Genomic DNA, 25,541 nt, shown 5'->3' with positions numbered 1-25,541 from the left:
TAAATATTTTTCCCACCAAAAAAAAAAAAAAAAAAAAAAAAATATATATATATATATATATATATACAGAGACAAGAACATACCTCACATCTAGATTATATGATCCCATATGGAGGTTTGGTAACCCCGAAAGTCAGGCCCTATGTTGTTGCGCAAAGGGCTTGTTGTGGGCTAGAATACAGAGTGTTACCACACCCCCACTATGTTGGTATCAGAGCCATGTTGTTATCTTGATCTTACTATTCTGATTGGAATTATCCAGTTTGAAAGAAACTAGGAAGAACACATTAAAAATTATGTCTGAATCTTCTAGTTCATCTATATTAGCACCCTCCACATCCTTTCGAAAATCTAATGCTTCTAAAATCGACTCCCTTTATGAAATATCTTACCTATCTGAATCTGAAAAAATCCCAATTACAGATCTACCTCTTGTCAATCCTTATCTTCCATATAACAAACCCCGAAATTCCTTCACCAAAACTGTTAAAAGTATCATTTTACCATCAAAATCCCAAATCAAATAATATGTTCAGGCATCAAAGTTTGATCAGCATCTTCTACCTGCTACTGAAAAGGAGCAGTTTGTTACCTTAGATTTACCATCTCATCTTCCAAAAGTATGGTTATCTGAAGGTTTTACCCATCTTCATTTTGGAGCTGTAAGAATTGCACTTACCCTCCATGGAAGAAAAGGTCTCCCGGCTGTTTCTAGAATTGCTCTTCTAGATACACGATTTGCTGATTATCAACATGCATGTATTGGCATTGTGGAAACTACACTCAACGCGGGAACAGTATTTGTTACTATGTTTCCAAATTTTAATATGCCAATTGCAGATCCATTATTGTTATCAGCTTTAAAAATTCAGGTCCAAATTGTTGGAGCAGTTCCAACAGCAGTCACATATGGAGCAACACTTCATTACCAGATGGCTTACAGAATTCAAAATCACTCTCTTGATTTTGCCACTCCTAATGGGACGGATGATGCTTTATTAATTCAGATGGGAACAGATCAGCCAAGCTGTACATATGTCCCTAGACAGATTCCTAGATCCGAGCTCATTAAATTGGTCCCTCAAACCTGGGTTACTAGTTATGAGCAACATCAGCAGGCATCAAAAGACTCTCTGCCTATACAATCAGCAACTCATCATTTCAGGAGAAAGTCAAATGGCGAAGTTGAGATCATGTTTCAAAAAGAACCTGCAAATAAAAAGCCTCACTGTTTTCCAACACAGTTTGCTTTTTCCAATGGAGAAATTCCCATTTATGGATTTGATGCAAATGGCAGGCCAATTTATTGCAAATCTGATAACTCGGGACATATTTATTGGGATGTATGTTTCTGTGCAAAATGCATAGAAGATGAAGAAGATCTATTTAACGATCGTCCTTCCAGGAAGAAGAAGAAAAAGAAGAATAGCCAACAAAAGTTGCGTGAAGCATATGAAAACAAATCTGCAGGAGTTGATTTGTTAGAAGAACCCTCTGGAAATTTTGACTATTATGTCAAGTACACTCCACCTCCTACAAGTAATGAATCTATTATTCCTACTGGTTGGGATGATGATAATGATGATCCATGGGATTGCGACCAACTACATAAAAAATGGGACTGGGATAATAGTCCACCTCCATCTCCTCAGATAGCTATGCCTATAGCTATGTTCCACCCTCCTCAATAAGAAGAGTTTCCTCCATTGTCCTCTTTTGACAAAGAGCAGTCAACTCATGCCTAGAAGATCAGGAATCCCACATCCAGAAAATCGGATGGTTCAGTTGACCAGCTTTCAGCAGCAGAAGCAGTTTTAAACTGACAGTCAGAAAATGCAGTCCAACAAAATTCCCTGTTGAGAAAAATTGACCAAAGTCAGCAAAGAATTGAAAGGACTCTACAACAACAAGCACAAACACTATTAACCGCTCTTCAAGCCTGTAAACAAAAGATTGAAACCCTCCATGCTGAAATCATGACCCTTTTACAAAATCGTTTACCCATAACAGATCAAGAAAGAGAAATAAGAAATCTCAAAAAACAACTCATTTCTCTTGAAAACAATTCCATGATCCCACCTTCTACTCCATATCACCCTATCTCATATACCCATATATCACAAACTTCAGGACCCATGTATTCAACAGGAGCTTATGAATCCACATCTTCACTCTTCACTCCTGAAAAATGAGAAAAGAAATTGACACCTCTTTCTTATCCCGATATAAAGAAAACCAAACCATTAGCCTCACAAAATCTACAAACTTTACCTCCACCAAACCTAGAAAAAAGACCACAAATGATGATAAAAACCCCCATAACCACTTTCCTACGAAAAACTCAAAATCGTTCCTCTATAACTCCTATTTTAGCCATCTCAAATGAAACTAGTTCTGAAATTGAAGAGTCCTCAGATGAATTTCTAGAAGATCATCCTCCTTTTTATATGGCTGACAGAACACAATCAAATCAAACTCAACAAGGAATTCCTGTTGTTGATGAGCCAGAAATAATTGATGAAGAAATTGCTGATCCTCATGTTGTGAACAGTTATTATTCACAAAATAGTACTTCAGCAATCAAATTCACTTTTGATGATATTCCTCCAGCTTTGTGGAAAGCAAGATTTCAAGAAATGAAAGCATGATTTTTAGCAGAATTACAAAGGCCAAATATGACTCATTCTGCAGTCACAAAATCTTTTTTGGCAAGAATCACTGGGTTCTTAAAAGATTGGTATGATGCTCTTGGAGAATATCGCTAGATCCAATATTCTAATTCCCCAACAATAGATGTTTTCATAGAATCATTATATTGGGAATTCTGTGGAAAGACGGATCATTTGAAGGATATTGCAAGAGAAGAATTCTTCAAATTGAAATGTTGTTCTTACAATCCTAAAGATCTAGATAAACATTTCCACAATGCTGCCAGGCGATACTACCTCATTGGTGGAATGGACGATACAAATATAAAGCAGGCTTACTTAGAGTCCATCCCACAGCCTCTTGGTCAAGAGACACTCAGAATGATTGAAATAAAAGGACAATCATTGGGAACCACTTCATTTGGAGAGCTTCACAACTTGGTTAAAAGAACATTGAAAAAACTCTGCAATTAAAGAGAGTTTTTAAAGGATATTAGTACAACAGGACATAAGCTTGAAAAGGCGTGTGATCAGCCAGATTTGAAGATTAAGTGCCGACATGATAACAAGAGTTGTGATTGTCCAGGGAAGAAGAAATTCCACAGGAGGAGGTTCAAATTTCGGAATAAAAGATTTTCCAAATCTTTTTCTTGAAGAAGAAGATATTTTAAAAGGAAATTCACAAAGAAAAAGGGAGACATGTGTTTTATCTGTGGAAAGAAGGGCCATTTTGCAAAAAAATTGTACCAACAAAAAGAAGGAGAAAATTTTACACCAAATCTATGCAGCAACAAAAGTGGAAGAAGAAGCGGACCTTGAATCGGTATTCTCTGAAGAAGATGAGCAGTCCCCTGAAACTATTTTCGTACTGGAATTTGACTCCGATGATGAGAGCACTAATGGCTATGACAGTATAGAGGAACTCTATGGAATGCAAGTAATCAATCTTAGTCTTCCAGTTCCGATGATTGAAGTCAAAATATTTCCAGGAAAATATGAAAGACCAATCACAGTTGCAGGTCTGTTCGACACTGGAGCAGCTTGTTCAACCTTAAATCCAACCATTCTCCCCAAAGACATGTGGAAAACACATCAGCAAATATTTCAGGCAGTTAATAATGAGTATTTTTCAACAGAGTTGATAAGTAAGCCAGTGACACTTCAGTTCTTTCCTGAATGTAATGTCTCACACAAGTTACTTGGATCATCTTTACCAGGGAAGGATATTGTAATTGGTTTTGCCATCATTCGACAATTGTGGGCAAAACGTGTTATTCCTCTTCCAAATGGCCTTAGATACAAGTCCTACTTTTTGCCATACATACAGCCAACCACATATTTTTCCATAACCAGCCTTGATGATATAACAAGCCTATTAATCCGAGAATGTTGTGCAGATTCTCACACAGATTTTCTCACCAAATGCACTCACCCTCTATAGAAAAATCCAGATTTTTTCATATCCCTACCTTTCAAAAGAAATGAAGACGTTAACCCTACTAAAGCCAGCCATATTGGAATGAGCCCTGAACACCTCCAGTTAGCAAACAAAGAGTTAAGCCAATTGCAAGATGAAGGTCTCATTGAACCCACTACTTCTTAATGGGCATGCCAAGCATTTTATGTCAACAAAAGAAGTGAACAAGTTCATGGAAAAATGAGACTTGTGATTGATTATAAACCATTGAATCACTTCCTTGCTGATGACAAGTTCCCTCTTCCAAACAAAAGAACTTTATTTGCTAGTCTGTCCAAGGCACAGATATTTTCAAAGTTTGATCTAAAAGCGGGATTTTGGCAATTGGGAATTAAGAAAGATGAAAGGCATAAGACAGGTATCTGTATCCCAAACTACCACTATCAGTGGACGGTTATGCCATTCGGTCTTAAGACGGGCCCCTCATTGTTCCAAAAGGCTATCACAAGAATTTATCATCCAATATTAGAGTCAGCATTAATCTATATTGATGATATTCTCTTGTTCTCAAAAGATGCCAATTCTCATTCTCAACTGTTGTCTCAATTCGCTGATCTGACAAAACAATTTGGAGTAATGCTTTCTCAGAAAAAGATGGTTATTGGAGTCTCTGAAATTGATTTCTTGGGCATGCATATTAAAGATGGTCAATATTCTTTACAACCACATGTTGGTCAGGAATTGTTAAAGTTTGCAGGCACAGATCTCTCTAAATGAGAAGTCCAACAGTTCCTTGGGATTGTAAATTACATGGCCGATTTTATTGATCATTTAACTCCTATTATCAGACCATTGCAGAACATGCTGAAAAAAGATGCACCACCGTGGTCTTCAAAACAAATAGAAGCAATCCGAAAAATCAAACAAAAGGTGCAAGAACTTCCAGCTCTATCTATCCCTACTAACGGGAAAATGATCTTACAAACTGATGCAAGTGATCTATATTGGGCAGCAGTTCTATTGGAGGAGAAAAATGGAAAAAGAAACATTTGTGGATACAAAAGTGGAGTATTCTCAGAAGCAGAAAAACATTATCATTCCACTTTCAAAGAAATCTTGGCGGTAAAACGTGGTATTGAGAAATTTCAGTTTCATCTCATTGGACACAAATTTCTTATTGAAATGGACATGTCAGCATTCCCTAAAATGCTTTCATTCAAACAAAAACAAATTCCAAATTCTCAACTAGGGCAGAATGGTTTTCAAACTTTGACTTTGATGTCAAACATATAAAGGGAAAAACTAACCTCCTTCCAGACCTACTCACCAGACCAAAAGCTTTTCACTCCCAACCTATCCCTGTAATATGTATGATAAACCTTCCCTTTCATTTGCTTTCTCAAAATGAACAAATTCCCCCAGAACTTAATACTCTCATCAGAGACAAAACCCTCCATTCCCGAGCCAAAGAGTTCATGTTAAAATACCAGTCCATTGTTATCAGGCAAACAGGAATTGAAACTCTTGGTGGTCTTGGATTTCATCCAAATTATCCATTTTTTAATTTGTTCCATATAATCCCACACCAAGCAGTTTCAAAATTTTCAAAGGAATTACTTTGTTTTCTGTGGTACTTATTGGAACTTTTCCAAATTGGAGTTTCTTTTAATGTTTGTGAATCTCTTGAATGGTTCAAAGAAACCACTTTTCGAAGTTTTAACAAAAATGATCCATTTCAAGAAGCACATTTTGAGGCAAAGAAATTCTTCAAATGGTTTTATCCTATTTCTCATTGGATAAAAATGTTTGAAGCATTTTCTTTAAAATTTAAAGATTTGAGAACTTCCCAAAACAATGTTTTTGTAATTCTGATTTTCCAACGGCAAGGATATTTTACAGAAACAGATTCTTATGAACACTTCCCTTATGTCAAGGAGTATGCAGTCCAACCTTTCAATCTCCATCAAGATTGGGAAAGGTATCCAAAGGAATTTCGAGAATTTCAAAGAAAAATGGCTGAAATCAACCAGACAATTCCTCCACAAATTTGGCCAGACATAGAAGATGATGCTCCATGAGAAATTCTACCTCTAGACTATGCAACCAAGATTCAGCAAGACATTCAGAAACACAGAGAAGGACAATGCCAAATTTTTGGACAAGTATTTGAACACTATCCATCTGCTACTTGGGAAAGTGACAAAACCCATTGGAACCAACTTTACTTGGGAAGGCCACATCAATGCCTTGGAGAAACATCTAAATATCCAGAAACCACACCAGAAGGACAACAACTGCGTAACAATCTCTGGAATGAATTTCAAGAAAAAATGAAAATTGATAAAATGGACGTGGACAAACCAGGACCAAGCAATCCAGATAAACAAAACTCAAGATATTTGGACACGAAAATAAATTATAGTGACAGTGTTTTCCAGGACTCTCAAGATCCATATGATTATGGAACACAGTCGTATGATTTTGATCCAATAGACCCAGAAAATCTTGAAAAATTGGAAGAAAAATTTTTTGAAGAAAAATTTGATACTACAACTTGGTCTTCGTGGAAGCAACATGGACTCCCCTCTGATTCAGATGATTCAAATGAACTTGGACGAGAAGCAAATCTTGGAACACCTTGATGACTCAGCAGCTCGTGTGAAATAATCATTTTGTCGTTTGCAATAAAATCCCTTTTAAAAAGTAGATTCTTTACTTTTTAAAAAATGGTTGTAAAATTATTGTACTAAAAGTAGTGAGTCATGCTAGTAAAGTGATGAGTCATGTCCTTTTAAGTTGTGAGTCATGTAATAAATATTGTACTAAAAGTGATGAGTCATTGATAGTATTATTAATTTTGTGTCGGTTGTATGATGAGGCTCCTCCTCTATATAAGGAGCTCTTATCTTTCATTGAGAATCATCTCGAGCTCAACTCTTCTTAATAAAAAGTTTGTTACTCTTAACAATGTTCTTCTAAAATCCTTTCTTTGTTCTTCCATAGTCTTGACAACTGTGAAAATTCCAGAATGAATAAGTAAGAGCAAGATCTAAGTAGTACCAAAAGTATGCTCTGTAGTTGCCTCTTTGAGGATCCTCTGCATCAAAAAATTTGGTATTACTGATTATATGATCCCATATGGAGGTTTGGTAACCCCGAAAGTCAGGCCCTATGTTGTTGCCCAAAGGGCTTGTTGTGGGCTAGAATACAGAGTATTACCACACCCCCACTATGTTGGTATCAGAGTCATGTTGTTATCTTGATCTTACTTATTCATTCTAAAATTTTCGCAGTTGTCAAGACTATAGAAGAACAAAGAAAGGATTTTAGAAGAACATTGTTAAGAGGAACAAACTAAAAAGCGGAAATACAAAAACAAATTCTACGATTTTCTTCCCTACAATTGAGATGAGGACTAAGCGATATTTTTCCCCCATAGAAAGAAACAATAATTTGGAGAGGTTTTTTTCACACATGAAAGCTACTCGATGAATTAAAGGAGGAAAATGAGTGACTTGAAAGAGTGATAGATAGTAGATTACTTTATATTTTTTTATAATATAATAAAAAATCATACCACTTTGACCAAATCCATTTCAAATCAGTTGAATGTGAAAACGCATGTGACAAAAATGAACAGTCCAACTTTGTGCAAAAAAATCAGTAATATCCATCTTAACCAATAGAAAAAAATTGAAAAAATTTTAAATATAAAAAAAAATTAGTATTGAAAGAATTTTAAATTTAAATAAATTCTCCTTTCACAGAAAGAAAAAAATAATTGAAAAAATTAAGTTCAATCATAAATAAAGAAAAAATAATTCATAAAAATTTTAAATAGAAAAAATCATCTATAATATCAAAATAACAAATTACAAAATAAATTACAAAATGAACAAATAAGAAAAAATTTCGAAAACGTAAAAACTTTTTGCTTCGTGCACGGAGTGAATATTCACTCTGTGCATAGATTTTTAAATGAATATTTAGTTATATTTAACTTTTTTAAATTAAATATTAATAAAAAATTACATTATCTAGAATGTAAAAAGTTACTTATAAGTAAAAAATTTACTTCAAGTTATTTAAAAGTAATAAAAAAATTTATAATTGTAAAAGCTACATATATATAATAAAATATTAATTTCAACATTTTTAAGTAAATATTTAGATATATTTAATTTTTTAAAATTATATATTAATAAAAAATTTACTATAATTAAAAAAAAGAAAAAGAAAACAAAATAAAATAAAAAAACTTGCATGGAGTGTCTTCATGTAGGAGACACCCCATGCAAGTTGTCCGTGCACGGTGCACAGAGTGTTATATAAGTTTTTTTTTTAATTATAGTAATTTTTTATTAATGTTTAATTTTAAAAAATTAAATATATCTAAATATTTACTTAAAAATGTTTAGTTAATATTTGTTTTTATCTATAAGTAGCTTTTACAATTATAAATCTTTTATTACTTTTATATAAGTTGAAGTGATTTTTTAGTTATAAATAACTTTCTACATTCTAGATAGTATAATCTTTTTATTAATATTTAATTTAAAAAACTAAATATATCTAAATATTTATACTTAAAAAATTTTAAATTAATATTTTTTTACATATAAATAGCTTTTGCAATTATAAGAGAATAAGGGATTAATATTTTTTTCCCTATAAATAGCTTTTACAATTATAAATTTTTTATTACTTTTAAATAACTTTTAGTGCTTTTTTTACTTATAAGTAATTTTTTTTATTCTAGATAGTGTCATATTTTTATTAATATTTAATTTATAAAACTAAATATATCTAAATATTTATATTTAAAAAATTTTAAGTTAATATTTTTTTACTTATAAGTAACTTTTACAATTATAAGTTCGTTTTACATTTAAATAACTTGAAGTGATCTTTTTAGTTATTAAGTAACTTTTTACATTTTAGAAATGAAGAATAACTTTTATGTATAAAATTATTTTTAAAAAATATTATTACTAATAAAATTATAGGATACAGTTGATAGCGTGAGAAGATGGAGAAAGAGTACTATGTGTCAGATTCAAAGTATGTAAGCTTCAGGTAAAATTAGGGGTGGGCGCGGGTCGATTCGGTTCGGTTCTCTTTAGAACCGAACCGAACCAAACTTTTCGGGTATCTAGTAAATGGAACCGTCGGGTCCAAATATAATTATGGAACCATTCGGGTTCGGTTCCATTCGGTTCGGTTCGGATCGGTTCGGTTCCGTTCGGTTCTGTACTATAATTAAATTTTTTAACATTTATAACAACGTTATATAAATACGACTAATGATACATTCAATAGTTTTGGAATGTCAGAGATTAGTAAACTATCTTATTCAAATGATCGCTACGATCAAAGCTTCAGTCGGGGAAAGTCACGACTTCGATCGGAGGTCAGAGTGTCGGCCGACGATTGTATAGGTTTTGGAATATTAGATAGGCTGCGAGAGTGAGTGCGAGAGTCGAGACAACGTTATGCACTTTATTGTAGGTGCTTAGGGTTATTTAGTGGATTTGATTTGTTTGGCTAAGAAATGAAACAATAAAATGGGTAATTGGGCCAAAAATTAAAAAATTAGAAATGAAACAAATTATTGAGCCAAAAATTTGGATTTAGAAATCATTAATTTGTTAATTTGTTTAGAAAAAATTAAAATTAAAATTAAAATAATTTGATTTACTCAATATAAAAAAAAATTAGAAAGATTCGGTTCTTATTCGGTTCTTCGGTTCTTGGTCTAGAATCGAGAACCGAACCGTACCCGTCGGTTCTCAATTCAGATACCCGTTCGGGTATTTAATTTGACAAGAACCGTCGGGTTTGGATCGGTTCGGTTCGGTTTCGGTTCGGTTCGGGAGATTTGCCCAGCCCTAGGTAAAATAGAAAATGACGTCGTTCTGCTCTACCAATTATAAAAAAAAAGTTACAGTATGACAAAATATTATTTAAAAAAATATTACTAATAATAAAATTATAGTATATGATTGACAATTGATAGTGTGAGAAAATAGAGAAAAGAATATTGTGTGTCAGATTCAAAGGATCAAATCAGTTCAATGTGATAAAAATGAATAGTAAGATAAGGAGAGATAATATAATAAAAAAAATCACTTTGACCAAATCCATTTCAAACCAATTGAATGTGAAAACGCATATGACAAAAATGAATCGTCCAACTTTGTGCAAAAAAAAGTAATTCCCACCTCTACAATAGAAAAAAAAATTGAAAATTTTTTAAATAGAATAAATTAATATTGAAAAAATTTTAAATAGAAAAAAAATTCTTCTTTCACTAAAATTAAGTTCAATCATAAATAAAGAGAAAAGAATTCATAAAAATTTCAAATAGAAAAAATTATCTATAATATCAAAATAAAAAATTACAAAATAAATTACAAAATGAATAAATAAGAAAAAATTTCCAAATGTAATTTTTTTTTTTTGCTCCGTGCACGAAGTAAATATTCACTCTGTGTATAGATTTTTAAATAAATATTTAGATATATTTAATTTTTTTAAATTAAATATTAATAAAAAGATTACACTATCTAAAATATAAAAGGTTACTTATAAGTAAAAAAATCACTTCAAGTTATTTAAAGTATTAAAAAAACTTATAATTATAAAAGTTACTTATAGATAATAAAATATTAATTTCAAATTTTTAAGTAATTATCTAGATATATTAAATTTTTTAAAATTAAATATTAATAAAAACTTTACTATAATTAAAAAAAAAAAAACTTGCATGGAGTCCACTCTGTGCACGGAATGATAGTGTATGTTTTTTTTTTTTTAAATTACAGTAATTTTTTTAATATTTAATTTTAAAAAATTAAATACATCTAAATATATAATTAAAAATGTTGAAGTTAATTTTTTTTTTATCTATAAGTAACTTTTACAATTATATTTTTTATTACTTTTAAATAAGTTGAAATGATTTTTTACTTATTAGTAACTTTTTACATTTTAGATAGTGTAATATTTTTATTAAAATTAAATTTATAAAACTAAATATATCTAAATATTTATACTTAAAAAATTTTAAGTTAATATTTTTTTACTTATAAGTAGCTTTTATAATTATAAGTTTGTTTTACTTTAAATAATTTGAAGTGATCTTTTTAGTTATAAATAACTTTTTACATTTTAGAAATAAAGAGTAATAGTTTGAAAATGTCAATTGTGATGTCCCGTAACATTTTCTACGATTGACCGTTTCGCGCACCGTTGACGACATACAATACTATGCCGTGAGTACTTCAAATTTGTATTAAAAATGTAATATTTCGACTTCATTTGATATCCTGTAATGAGCCCAAAAATGAAAACAAAAACATAAGTAAAACAAAAAAAAATTAAATTGTTTGAGAGCATTTGCTTCGTGCAGGGAGCTAAACATGGTTCCATGCACGAAGCAGGTTTGGCTCCGTGCACAGAGCAATCTTTTGGAGAGATAGATTATTATTATTATTATTATTATTTTATCAAATTTCATTTAGATAAATGTGTTAGTGTAAAATATATTTTAAAAATTAAATATATCTACTTATCTACTTAAAAATTTAATTTAATAATTTTTACTTATAAGTAATTTTTATAATTATAAGTTTTTTTACTTTTAAATAACTTGGAGTAATTTTTTGAGAAAATTGTCGAGAAAAAATAATAAATATTAATAAAATAATTGATTTTTTAAAGAAAAAAGACGAGTTATGCGCTTTTTTTAACACATACATTTGATATACGTTTTACTATTTTCGATATTCATTTATATCATTTGATGTGTTTATGATGTAGTTCTCGAAACGAGTTTCGAGAGAATATAGAAGATTTATTGATTCGACTACTGTACAATCGTTGATGAATTTTTAAAATTAGTTTGTTATCGAAATTCTCAAAATAATAGTTTGAAAATACCTATTTTGACGTCCCGTAACATTTGCTACGATTGACCGTTTCACGCATCATTAACGACGTGTAATATTATGTCGTGAATAATTCAAAATGATAACAATAATATAATATTTTGACTTCATTTAATATCACATAAAGAGCCCCAAAAAAAAAACCAAAAAAAAAAAACCCTTTGAGCAATACTCTGGAGCAATGCTTGCTCTGTGTACGGAGCTTTGTTACAAGCTCCGTGCACGGAACAAACAAGCTCCGTTCACGGAGCAAACATATTTTTTTTTCTTTTTTTTTATACTATATTTGTAGCAAATTTTTTTATTAATATTTAATTTTAAAAAATTACATATATCTAAATATTTAATTAAAAATGTTGAAGTTAAAATTTTTTTTACTTATAAGTAGCTTTTACAATTATAAGTTTTTTCATTACTTTTAAATAACTTGAAGTGATTTTTTTACTTATAAGTAACTATTTACATTCTAAATAGTGTAATCTTTTTATTAATATTTAATTTAAAAATTTAAATACTTCTAAACATTTATAATTAAAATATTTTTAATAAATATTTTTTTACTTATAAGTAGCTTTTACAATTATAAGAGAATGAGGGATTAATATTTTTTTTACCTATAAATAGCTTTTACAATTATCAGTTTTTTATTACTTTTAAATAAGTTGAAATGATATTTTTATTTATAAATAACTTTCTACATTCTAGACAATGTAATCTTTTTATTAATATTTAATTTAAAAACTAAATATATCTAAATATTTATACTTCAAAAATTTTAAGTTAATATTTTATTGACTTCCATAAAGTGAAGTAGTGTGTGAAAATAAAGAAATATTGCAGTAGAAGTGACATTGCAGTGAAAACAGCGTATGAAAATGGTGAAATGACGTGTGAAAAAATGCTACAGTGTGATTTAATAGAATAATTTACTGTTACCAAACCAGTTTAATGTGAAAACCTATATGACAAAAATGAACAGTAAACCTCACATTCTCTCTTTTAAAATAAAGAGGGATACAATCTTCCTGTCCAAGTAAAAATCAAATACGTAATCTCACAAGACTCCTAATCATATTTGAGTTACAAAACCTAACAGTTGTAGCTCACTATGATTGTAATTTCTCTGAAAAGTATATAAAAAACTGGAATTTTTTTTTTAAAAAAAATATTGACCATTAATTTAACGTGTTTTCTGATTTCCCCTTATTTTATAATTTTTTTCAAATTTTGGAATAATAATCACGTCAATTTAGACTCAGTAATTTCTAGCATCATCTGTCCGCCAAATAAACAAAACATTAATCTTTAATTGCATAACACCACCACAAATGGCCAATTTACAAGTCCGATTTTACTGTTATATGTACATTAAGAATTTCATATTTTGACCATTTCCAATATCTACCATAAGGTGCAAAGATTGTATTGGAATTTCCAATTTCAGGACGGCGTGAATTTCCAGAAACAACAAAAAAGAGTGGTAATTAATATTGCACTAATGGAGTCTATAAATAATTTGGTCATCGGTGCTCAGCTGCTTTGCCTTCGCATTCGAGCCTTCACCTTTGCAAGATTTCTGTGTCGCAAATTCTACTAACTTGGGTAATTAATAATGCTTTACATAATATGTTAAAGACATGTTTCGACACAAAGCAATGATAATTTCTATGTTTATTTTCAGCAAGAATAAATGGGCTAGCCTGCAAGTCCTATGTCTGTTTCGACGAATGATTTATCCTTTAGTGGGCTGCATTCGCCTGGTAACACATCGTGCCCATGGGGGACCGAGGGTCACCCCAATGATTGTGGCTCAATTACCAGGACTCAATTCTCTGGGCATCTTAATGGTTCGTACAGATTATGCACCATGGAGACTAAACCCTCCTCACACTCACCCCAAAGCCACGGAAATCCTAATCGTGCTTGAAGGTTCTCTTCATTTTGGATTCGTGACCTCCAACCTTGATAATTGCCACATTACTAAAGTTCTTCAAAAGGGCAATGTGTTTGTTTTTCCCGGTAGGACTTGTTCACTACCAACACAACATTGGAAACACAAATACTGAGCAGTCAATCCAAGTGTTAAACCATTGCAGGTGCTGTTTTTGGATCAAAACCAGACATTGCAAATGATCTTCTTGCCAAGGCATTCCAGGTGGACAAGAGCGTTGTGGATCAGCTCCAAGCCAACTTTTAGAGCAGCAATTTGTGTGGTTATGCTTTCGGAAATTCAGTGTTCCTATCAATATTTGTGTTCTTGTTTATTTGACTTTTTTCATTGGTGAAATTTGTTTGTTTCCTCATTTTTACAAGTGATTTGCTCTGTCTACATTAACAGTCTAGATATTTCTTCCCTGTACTTCAGAAATTCATTTCTTCATGGATATATCCAAAAACGTTATCTACATCGACGCTAATAAGACTCAAAATTACATCTTATAAAATCAAAATTGTTAAGAAGAGTCATTTAGGTCCTTATATAAATATTATTTATTTTATGATCTTTTGATCTATAATTATCTCTTTACAATCGCTTCTGGCTTAAACGTATAATCCTGACCATCGCTCGCAGTGCCTCAGTTCTTGATCAACTGGATGCGACATGACACATTTCTGATTAATAGCAATATCCAAGCACGCTCTCCTGTTTTCATGTACCTTCCCGTTTCTCTCTGAAACTAGTATTATGACAACTTACAGATTTTTCAACAGGAACCGTCAATATGGACTACAGGTGCCAAAAATTGGAAGATTGAAGACAACACTAGAGATATATAAAATTGACTGTCAAAGTGGAAAATGGATTAAAGGTTAAGGAGGACAACTGCAATTTTCCCATTAGTGTTTATATCTTAGACAAATTCTTTTTAATCAAATTTCAAATCAATATAAATTCCATCCACATCTTACATTCATATTTATTACAAGGCAGCTGATCAAAAAGAGTCAATCTCTTTTATGGATCAACAACAATTTTCTTCAACTATATTCATGTAACTTTTATTATATCTATTTTTGTTAAAGCTTTATTATATCTATTTATTTTCATTTCTTTATTTGTTATTCAGAATACTAATCCCCTACTTGGCCTTCATCTTCTAAAACTCATTTTTCCTCGAACTCATTTTCAACTACACATTTTATGGGATTTACAACTTTTATCAACTTTTGAACCAAACATTTTATCAACTTTTATCAAAATCTACAAAAATTTTAATTTTTAGCTCAACCAAATAGTGAATAAAGCTATCATATTCTTGCATATCTCCATGCGGATATGTCTCTTTTATAGTATAGGCTCGTACTAGGGTCGAAGATTACGTGATTCTAGATTGGAGTCTATCTTGAATTTATCTCGTGCATCTCCAAGAAAAGAAACACGAAATAATGGTAACACATCAAAACAGGAAGGTGGGACATAAAAATATGAAAGCTATTGTAGTCGAGAGTAAATGCTAATCTACATTGCTTTTGAAGAAATTTCCAAACAAACAAATTAAACCAAAACTGATCTGCTTCCATTTCCACTTCCAGTAGCTGGCTCGTCCAGGACACCAAAAAGTAATATATTTAAATTTTAAAGTATACATTCAGGAATTCAACTACAACTACATGGTGCAGAGAGAGGAAAGAAAATAAATTCACTAAACCATACCGTGGATAGGTCAACTTGTTTCCAGATAAAGTGGCAGAGCAGAATGACTCCAGGATAAGCCGGTTGCTGTACAAGAAGGAAGGATTATCAGCTTTTCTTTCAAATACTAGAGTATTCTGCAACAATTAAGAAATATTATTACCTTCTGGCTCCATATGCAACCAATCTTGGCCACATAACAGAGCTTCTCTCAAATCTGGACTCAGTGAACTCCGATGATGGTCAAGCACTCTACCTCTGGTGCTAAATGCTACCTCCAGTCCAAGAGTAGACATGGGAATACCCAAAACGTCGCGTGCCATCATAGATAGGATGGGATACCTGGGGGTGTGAACTTTCCACCAATTTAATATGTTGAAATCATTATTACGTGGAAAGACGGGTTCCTCCAAATACTTGTCCAGATCCGATGTCATGCTCTGATTTTGTGAGGTTTCATATAAGAACTTGTCAAAGCCCTTAAGTTTATCTCTACTACTATTGCTAGTACCGTCTAAGCTTCCCCCAGCCCGAGCTGATTCTTTGTCCAGTGTACTTGTGCCAATAGAGTACTCAGTGAATAGTTCCCTAATACCATCAGAAACTTCTTTCATGTGATGAGGAGCATCACCACCATAAATCTGGGGATAATAATATTCAACTAATTTCATTTTGAAACGAGGATCTAAGATAGCTGCTACAGCCAAAACCAAACTGCATTTGCTCCAATATGTGTCAAATTTGTTCTTCATCTTTAAAGCCATTGAACAAAGAAAATCATCTGGGTTCTTACACCATTCAATTAGATGAATGTGCATATCACATATCTCTGGAAAATATATATTGGAGGTTGGAAATCTGGCTCCTGAAAAAACATTGGTATACTCGACGAGAAGTTTCATATAACCTGTAACAGAACTTGCCCATTCCCATTCCAAATCAGATAAAGCCATTGTGTAGGCAGGATCATGCTCTGGCAGGAGAGAAAAGGCACGCCTGTATTCTAATGCTGCTTCAAGCATCATATATGTAGAATTCCATTGCATTGGACAGTCAAGAACTAAACGTCTCTCAGTAGTGATTCCAACTTGTTGGGCAATCTCATTTAGTTTTCCTTGGATTGCTTGTGAACTTCTAATGTGCCTTATGCTTTCTCGAATTTTATGAGTCACATTTCGAACTGTTTCCATGACATCTTGAACAATGGATTTCAAAAGTTGTGTCACACAGCGTACATCAAACAACTCACCATTTCTCAAAAGTGGTTTGTTTTGAGATAGCCAGTCCTTGATCCTGAAGACCATAATGTCATAGGCAGAACAATCATCAAATGTCATAGAAAATAACTTTCGATCAATGGCCCAGTCCTTCAGACATTTAACAATAACTTCTGAAAGTATGTCACCAGTATGAGATATATCCAGTTTTATGAAGTTAAGCATCTTCTTCTGTAGCCTCCAATCAAAATCAATATAATTAGCTGTGAGGCACATATACTCGGAATTTTCAGGTGAACCCCATATACCAACAGCAAGGTTAATTCTACCATCCAAACGATGTATGACCTCAAATACCTTCTGTTTCTCCTTCCTGTATATGGTCATGCAGTCAAGCTCAATAGCACTATTATTCATGATGTCAAACGAGGGCTGCAGATTCTTCACAAATATTTTGAATCCAACATCATCGACCATATCCAAGGGATAACCATGTAACATAATCATATGGGCAAGATCCAACTGACTCCGAACTTGATCAAATGTAGCAATTCCTACGTTCACGGTTTGATTGATTTCTTCTTTCTTTTGTTCCTGAACAAAGTTATATGGTATAGCAGTAATGATTTCTTCTTTTATTTTCTCCTCTTCAAAGCTGACTGTTGTAAGACCACCAGTACTTTCTTTTCTCTTCTTCACAGGAAGTAATTGAGAAACATCATAATTGGACCTCTTCAGACATCGTATTAAATGATTCCTTAGATGTGTTGTACCACTGTTACTAGATCCGCTTAATTTCTTTTTGCAATGGACACAAATAGCATAGCACATGTCAGCCTTTCTAATTCTTTCAAAGTGATTCCATACGACAGATGTCAACCTCTTAGGTTTCTTGGAAGGAGTCTCATCTGATATTTCCATGACATGGACTTGATATTGGCAGAGATCTATCTGCATCAGTTAAATGAAGAACTTCAAAAATCATTATTTGGTTCCGCTAAGATAAGAGCAACGCAAGAAACAAACACATTGGACTCAAAGCAGACAACATAGATCACCATTAATAGTGTGTACATTGGATGGAGAGAGTGCAGGTCATAACAAGGACCAAAATTCTCAGACACACAACACATTGGACTCAAAGCAGACAAACAGCGCGAAAGGAGCATCCCACAATTAGTTATAAGACAAACAATATCTAACTATAAAAAGACCTATAAAAAAAAAAAAAAAAAAAAAAAAAAAAAAAAAAAAAAATAAAAAAAAAAAAAACCCAAAAAAAAAAAAAAAAAAAAAAAAAAAAAACTATAAAAAGATATACGAGAAGTTCTATATGCCAGCATAGCTCACGTACAGAGGTTCATTCGCAATATGAAAGGTGAAAATATGCAATCAAACATAGACAAAGTTCCAGAAAAGACCACACATCAGGTGAAGAATTGAGAAGTTGATTTTATGTTGTTATAACTTATAACACTTCTGAATTGAGCGACAAAAAATAAATTAAAATGGATAATTCAGGAATACAAAAGGCCAGCATGATAAATCTTTGAACTCAACTAACCCATCATGAATTAATCAGGACTTGTACCAGTACTGCCTCCCCAAGAAACTTTTCTCATTCCCTACACAAAAAGATTACTCCAGAACAAGTAAAAGAAACGAAAATATAAGAAAATAAGAAGGTTCAATTTGATTTCAAAATAGTATGGGTTCTATTTTAGCAGGGTCCTATAGCAATTGTACCCATTTAAACATTTCCAAACGAAAATAGATAATCACCCAACTAATTCCACTTAAAACACAGCAAACCATCCGAAAATACTCATCAAGAATTCAACTAGTTAGCAATTGTGCCAAATTTATATAATAGGACATATATAGAGCAAAACCGAGCCTGAATTTGCATTGGATTATGTAAAGTGGGTCGGATCTAACATAAAAAGAAGGAAATTCGAACCTGAAAGTGAGAATTTTGTGCGTTAGTGGACGTTACGGAGACGGTCCGATCGGAGGATCCGAAAGAGGATTAGGGTTTGGTTCCCGGAAGAGTTTGGATATGATAACCGAATTTTGTAGACCCGGAAATTGGGTCCGGGCGTGCGATTTCCGTTGTTTGGTTTACGCCACGGTTCACCTATTGGGGTGATGGGTCCGGGGAATCCAAGAAGGAAAATGTTGATGGTACATAATTAAAAAGGTTGAATCCTAATTTTGAGGGTTCCCATCGTCACGCTCCTAAAGTTTTGTGTAGGAGGTAAATTGTGGGATGTGCTCTAGTAGGTCAGGGAACAAGAGTTGCTTGTACACTACACCTACAAGGAGTTCAATTTCATATCTCAGGAATCAAACCCCAACACTGTGACTGCCAAGTGTCAAAAAGATGTGGGATAACCTCACTCATGTCCTTTGCACTACTGGACTACGTCCCGAAGGACGCTAATGGTACATAATTTCCTTTACATAAAGGTGTCCGCTCTTTCACGTGGATGGACCTTACATGAAGAAAATATTCGAGTAGGCCCCCCATGTGAGAGGGGTGACACCTTTATGTACATATAATTATATACCAATGACATTTCTCATACAAGAAGGTCGGGTTGGATCAAGGTTAAGTGGTTAAATACAAGCACAAAATTGGCATGCCTGTGTTTATATATATATATATATACACACACACACACACACACACACACACACACACACACACACACACACACACACTAATTTTTGCCAGTGCAATGCACGGATTTGATTATATTGTAGGAAATATTAGTGTGTTAAATGTGATTATGGTAAAGTACATTCTCTTTTGAACTATTGAAAAAGGTAAAGGGGAAAAAAAGAGTGATTCTACCATAAAAACCCTTACAATGAACTAAAAAGGAGATATATCTCTAGCAAAACTACATATCTTATCTCCTACATCAAATGAGAATAGCTGGAACTCTTACCAAACAAAATTACTTTCACACATGGGTGGAAATTAAACTTTATCAACAGCATTTTCTAAACTTTTCCCTTGGCTCATGATTGACTATTAGATAAAATTGATGCAAATTGTTAAAAAGAAATATTCGAGTGTAGAGGTCATAGGACACAATGTTTCAAAATTTCTGCATTTTGAAAGAAATTAAAAAAGAATTAAAAATTGAAGACTTCAGTGTTAGTCAGAGGACAAAACAACCCTAAACTTACAATTACTTCAGAAACCAAAGCATTGCTAACAACAAATAGAAACTAACCAAAATTAACAACATTTATAAATGATTTACTTAATTTATCAAACTAAAAACTAACTATATCACCATTAACTTCAATGACCTAGAAATTAGCCTTCTCTACTACCAATTTCGTTACCTGCATCTGCTCGTACTTTCTTATCACCTCAAAGACGTTTAAAAACATACATAAAATCTACTTTTAACTATTCCAAGTAACCAAAATTAACAACATTAAAACTAACCAAAATTAACAACATTTATAAATGATTTACTTAATTTATCAAACTAAAAACTAACTATATCACCATTAACTTCAATGACCTAGAAATTAGCCTTCTCTACTACCAATTTCGTTACCTGCATCTGCTCGTACTTTCTTATCACCTCAAAGACGTTTAAAAACATACATAAAATCTACTTTTAACTTTTCAAAGTAACCAAAATTAACAACATTAAAACTAACCAAAATTAACAACATTTATAAATGATTTACTTAATTTATCAAACTAAAAACTAACTATATCACCATTAACTTCAATGACCTAGAAATTAGCCTTCTCTACTACCAATTTCGTTACCTACATCTGCTCGTACTTTCTTATCACCTCAAAGACGTTTAAAAACATACATAAAACCTACTTTTAACTATTCCAAGTAACCAACACAAACTATTTTCTTTATAACATAAACAATTCATCTTTGTTTGATCAAGATGAAGAAAGCTTGCTTCAGAAAACAATAATTACTCGTTTGGCCTGAGGAGGGCTATTAATTTCTCTGAGATCTTTGGGCCCTCTCTCACAAAAAATTATGTACAAATATTTTTATCCTTATTAAAAATACACGAATGTTAATAAAAGATAATCTACAAATGATATAATTTTGTTTTACTGCTAAAAAAGTTAATAGTTGGTGTCAATAATTGTATAATTCACTGATTTGTAAAGTTGTTTTTACCCTAATTCATTTATTAAATGTTTATTCAAAAACATTTATTTTCTTCAAATTTGTATGAATGATGTCAAGGATGTATAACTGAATAAAATAATAAACTAATTTACACGTTATTTGGGAAAAATAACAAATATATTGTTGACTACTGATTTATGATCTCATACTTAGTGTTCGCAAGAGCTACTTCAGTTACATGCCAACTAGGCCTGTGAAGGTCAGCTCGGTCTCATTCCCGCCATAATATCAAAAAACATAATGATTGCGGATTCTTTATATCTTGTCACTCACCCTTTCAATTACCTACACTTGTCGAAAATGACGTCAACATCGCCCAAACCCACCTATCAATTGCCTTGGCCCCTCTATCCTCTGCAGAATATCATTACTTGAAGGTTACACTGATGGGAATTCCATTGGCCTCATCGACCAATTAGAGGAGAGATTGGCGACGTGTTGTTCGAGTTCAAAATTGTAGCTGATTTGATTGATATGAAGGAATTTCGGCTGAAACCTCCTATAAATAGTGCAAAATAGTTTCTTTTCGTGGGAGAAAAAATTTTTGTTTTGTTAATGGAAAAGCAAACTTATGCAGTTTTATCTCTTGTAATAAAGAAAAAGGCGTTCTCTTTCTTAAAGTTGACTCAATCATAGTCTTTTCTATTTTTGACGTCAACATATGAGTAAGGAAGATAGAAATTGACGATGTTCGATTAAAATAAGCTTTGGTGTATTATTATAATGTATGACATAATTTAATGCTACATCATATTGGAAAGAAGTGCAAGGACAAGTGTAGAAAAAAGAAAGAGCCAAAATTTTATATTTATGTAATTTTTCTTATTTATATTATATGTGAATTTACTCAATTTTTTCCTTATAAGTGACTTCTTACTTAGATATTTTAATAATAAGTATTTATTTTTTCACCGAATATTTTAACTAACAAGTGTATGCTTTTACATATAAGTGAATTTTTCTACTTTTGCTTAATTTTATTTTTTTTTAACTTGTAAATTTTTTTTTTCTCTAAATGTTTTTGCATACAACTTTTTACTCATGAGTAATTATTTTTACGAATATTTATTGGTATACAAAGAAAAATAGAATAAATTGTTCATACATCGCACAAAGAAAACTCGACAATCAACAAGAAAAAAAACATGTTCTAAATATGTAAGCAAATTAAAAAACCTAAGAAACTCATAATAAAATTTGAAAATAAACACTATGAAAACATTTCAGTACATATACTTAAATAAGAGAAAGAATAACAAATTTAAAAAAAAAATTGAGAGAGATAGAGAGATGAACAATGAACTAAAGAAACGAAATCAGCTTAAAGAACTTATCAAACAAAGAATACACTGCTGCAACTGTGAATTCTATTAGAGATAAAATACAGTTAAACACTATAAAAAAGAACACAAAAATAAAAATACAAAGGTTAGTTTGAATACACAAAAAATTAAATTCTCAAATTATGAAAATTCGAAAACAAAAACTAATTACTTCCCCATAGCAAATAACTTCAAACAAACCGACATACCTGAGGTTAGTACACTTGAATTCCTATAAACGTGAAAAAAATGAAGAAAAAAATTAAAATTTAAATACACGTCTGGTGGAAAAAAAAACATAAGAAGAATAAAAGAACATACTGGAGATCACAAAACTTCGACAGGATTGAAGCAGAAGAATGTAAAAGGTTATGAACAGGACGAGGAATATAAGATTTGTGATCTATTTTCGAGTAGTAAAGATGAAGAATGCAGAAGAATTGGAAATTGAAAGCAATTACGCGTGGGATGAAAACCTGATTTAATTGAAAATTGAAAAGACCATTATGCCCTCGTTCTAATAATCAATTTATCACAATTACCCTCAAATTTATAGATTGACATATTACCTTAATTGTTCAAGTTAAGGGTGAGATGAGAATTATTACTAAAGCCAATGTAGTCAATATGAAAAAACTGAAGCATCCACTTGTATTTGCCTTCCCAGTGATGATATATAATATAATAATATATAGACACACATCAATTTAGTTCTATTTATATTTTCAATACAATTTATTTATTATATTTACACACACACACACACACACACATATATATATAGAGAGAAAGAGAGAGAGAGAGCAATTCATATCCATTTGTATTTATTATACATAAAAAAGGAAAACTCGTTGAAAATCGAATGAGTGTGAACGCCGACCACAAATGAACATTATTCCCCTCATCCTCTCTTTTATATATAGGCATGATGAAAACAAACTAAATAGAAAAAAGAATTGCAAGCAAAAATAGAAAAAAAATATTATAGAGTTAAATTAAATCGAACAAAATTTTTTTTATAATAAGAAGATAAAAGAAATTTGAAAACAATTTTCAAAAATATATATAATAAAAACAAAACAAATTAAACAAAATAAACTTACAAAAATTAAATAAAGAATATATAAATATTATTTAATTAAAATTCAAAAAATAAATTTTTATCATAAAGAGAAAAGAATTAAAAAGAATTTTAAAACTTTTTTACTAAAAAATCATGGGAGCAAAAACGACATTGCGTTGTTTTTAATCATTTTTTCATTTTTACAGGCCACTTCACCGCAACTATCACTTTCAATACAATATTTCTCCATTTTCACACACCACTTCACTTCATTCAATCCAATTCTAATAAAGAAAAGAAATTAAATGATTTAACAAATTAAAAAAAAGAATTGTAGGCAAAAATAGAAAAAAACATTATTTTATAAAGTTTTTTAATTAAATTAAAATAATTAAAATTTAAAATAAGTATTATTTAATTAAAATTGAAAAATTTACGTTTTATCATAAAACTAAAAGAATTAAAAAAATTTAAATCAAAAAAAATATTTATAATATGAAGAAAAAAGAAAGTTTAAAACAATTTGAAAAAATAATAAATCAAACAAAAGAAAGTTATCAAAATTAAATAAAGAATATTTAATTAAAATTGAAAGAAGCAAGTTTTGTCATAAAGGTAAAAGAATTAAAAAAATCAAATCGAAAAAAAATATTTATAATTTGAACAAAACAAATTTTAAAAAAATAAAAAAATAAATGAGGAACGGAGATGGAGATGGAGAGAATATGCAGAGGTTATTATGGAGTATGATGGAGAGTTTTCTCCATTTTTGTTTTTTTATATTTTTAGTTTATTTTATTCATCATATAAATATATTTTTTCGATTTAAAATTCTTTTTTATTATTTTCTCTTTATGATAAAACTTAATTTTTTCAATTTTTACTAAATAATATTTATTTTTAATTCTAATTATTTCAATTTAATTAAAAAATATTATAATAACATTTTTTTGCTTGCGATTCTTTTTTTGTTCTTTAATTTGTTAAATTATTTAGTTTTTTTAATTTGTATATTGGTGTAAAATGATAGTTACAATTCGATTTGCTTAATTTTTTGAGATTATGCTTTATTCAATTATCTCTTGTTTAATGTTCTAACATTTGAATTTTTATAGGATGAAATGCTATCTAAATACAGTAACTGGGCACGATTTCATAGAAATAGTGCTACAATAATTGCCTCTTTTATTAAAAAAAATATATTTATAATATGAAAAAAAAGAAATTTTAAAGCAATTTTCAAAAAATATATATATATAATAAATCAAACAAAAGAAAGTTACGAAAATTAAATAAAGAATATGTAAATAATATTTAACTTAAATTGAAAAATTAAGTTTTATCATAAAGAGAAAAGAATTAGAAAGAAATTTAACTAAAAAAATATTTATATAATGAACAAAAAAATTAAAAAAAAAAAAAACCAAAAAAGGGAGAAAACTCTCCATCACACTCTCCGTGTGATGTTCTCCATAATATCTCCATAACACGGAGATTGTTATGGAGAGGTTTCTCTCTATCTCCGTTCCTCATTTATTTTATTTGTTTTGTTCATATTATAAATAAATTTTTATTTAATTTTTTTAACTCTTTTCTCTTTATGATAAAACTTACTTTTTTTAATTTTAATTAAATATTATTTATATTATAAATATTTTTTTTTCATAAAAGAGGCACTTGTTGTAGCACTGTTTAGTCGTGGCCAGTTACTACATCTAGATAATATTTCATCCTATAAAATTCAAATGTTAGAATATTGAATTGTAATTATCATTTTACACCAATATAAAAATAAAAAATCTAAAGGTTCATTTGATTATAAAAATGGAATTTGGATGGAAAGAAAACGAATTTCAGGAAATCAAATTACATAGAAATTGTTTTACTGAGAATTGTCAATTATTGTGTAATAAGACATGAAATGTTGTGATTTACATCCATTAATTCTTGCATTTTTATGATTAATTAACACCTAAATGTGCTAAGTACCCTTATATTGTGATTTAGGTTGTATTTGGATGATCATAGCATAAAATAGAAGAAAAGAGCTAAAAAAGACTTAAATGAAAGAAATTAAAAGTTCAGAGACGAAGTTGCA

The 25,541-nt window shown here is 30.7% G+C and overlaps 1 protein-coding gene across 2 annotated transcripts; it reads right to left on the bottom strand.

The window, feature by feature from the left end:
- Positions 1 to 15,510: 15,510 nt before the first annotated feature.
- On the bottom strand, positions 15,511 to 19,004 carry LOC111389250 (zinc finger BED domain-containing protein RICESLEEPER 1-like). 2 transcript variants are annotated; one of them, XM_023014145.1, is made up of 4 exons: positions 18,826 to 19,004; positions 18,430 to 18,490; positions 15,812 to 17,816; positions 15,511 to 15,735 (listed from the first exon to the last, which is right to left on the bottom strand). In XM_023014145.1, exons 3-4 carry the CDS (start codon positions 17,784 to 17,786, stop codon positions 15,680 to 15,682), a joined length of 2,031 nt encoding a protein of 676 aa, XP_022869913.1. In that variant the 5' UTR covers positions 17,787 to 17,816; positions 18,430 to 18,490; positions 18,826 to 19,004; the 3' UTR covers positions 15,511 to 15,679. The 2 variants fall into 2 exon arrangements, with proteins under 2 accessions (XP_022869913.1, XP_022869911.1); XM_023014143.1 differs by lacking the exon at positions 18,430 to 18,490 and having other exon boundaries at positions 18,826 to 19,003.
- Between the last annotated feature and the right edge of the window lie 6,537 nt (positions 19,005 to 25,541).

The sequence above is a fragment of the Olea europaea genome, unplaced genomic scaffold, assembly GCF_002742605.1.
Source record: "Olea europaea var. sylvestris unplaced genomic scaffold, O_europaea_v1 scaffold572, whole genome shotgun sequence".
In the NCBI taxonomy this organism is placed as follows: domain Eukaryota; kingdom Viridiplantae; phylum Streptophyta; class Magnoliopsida; order Lamiales; family Oleaceae; genus Olea; species Olea europaea.
This window is presented reverse-complemented; position numbering and strand designations above follow the sequence as displayed.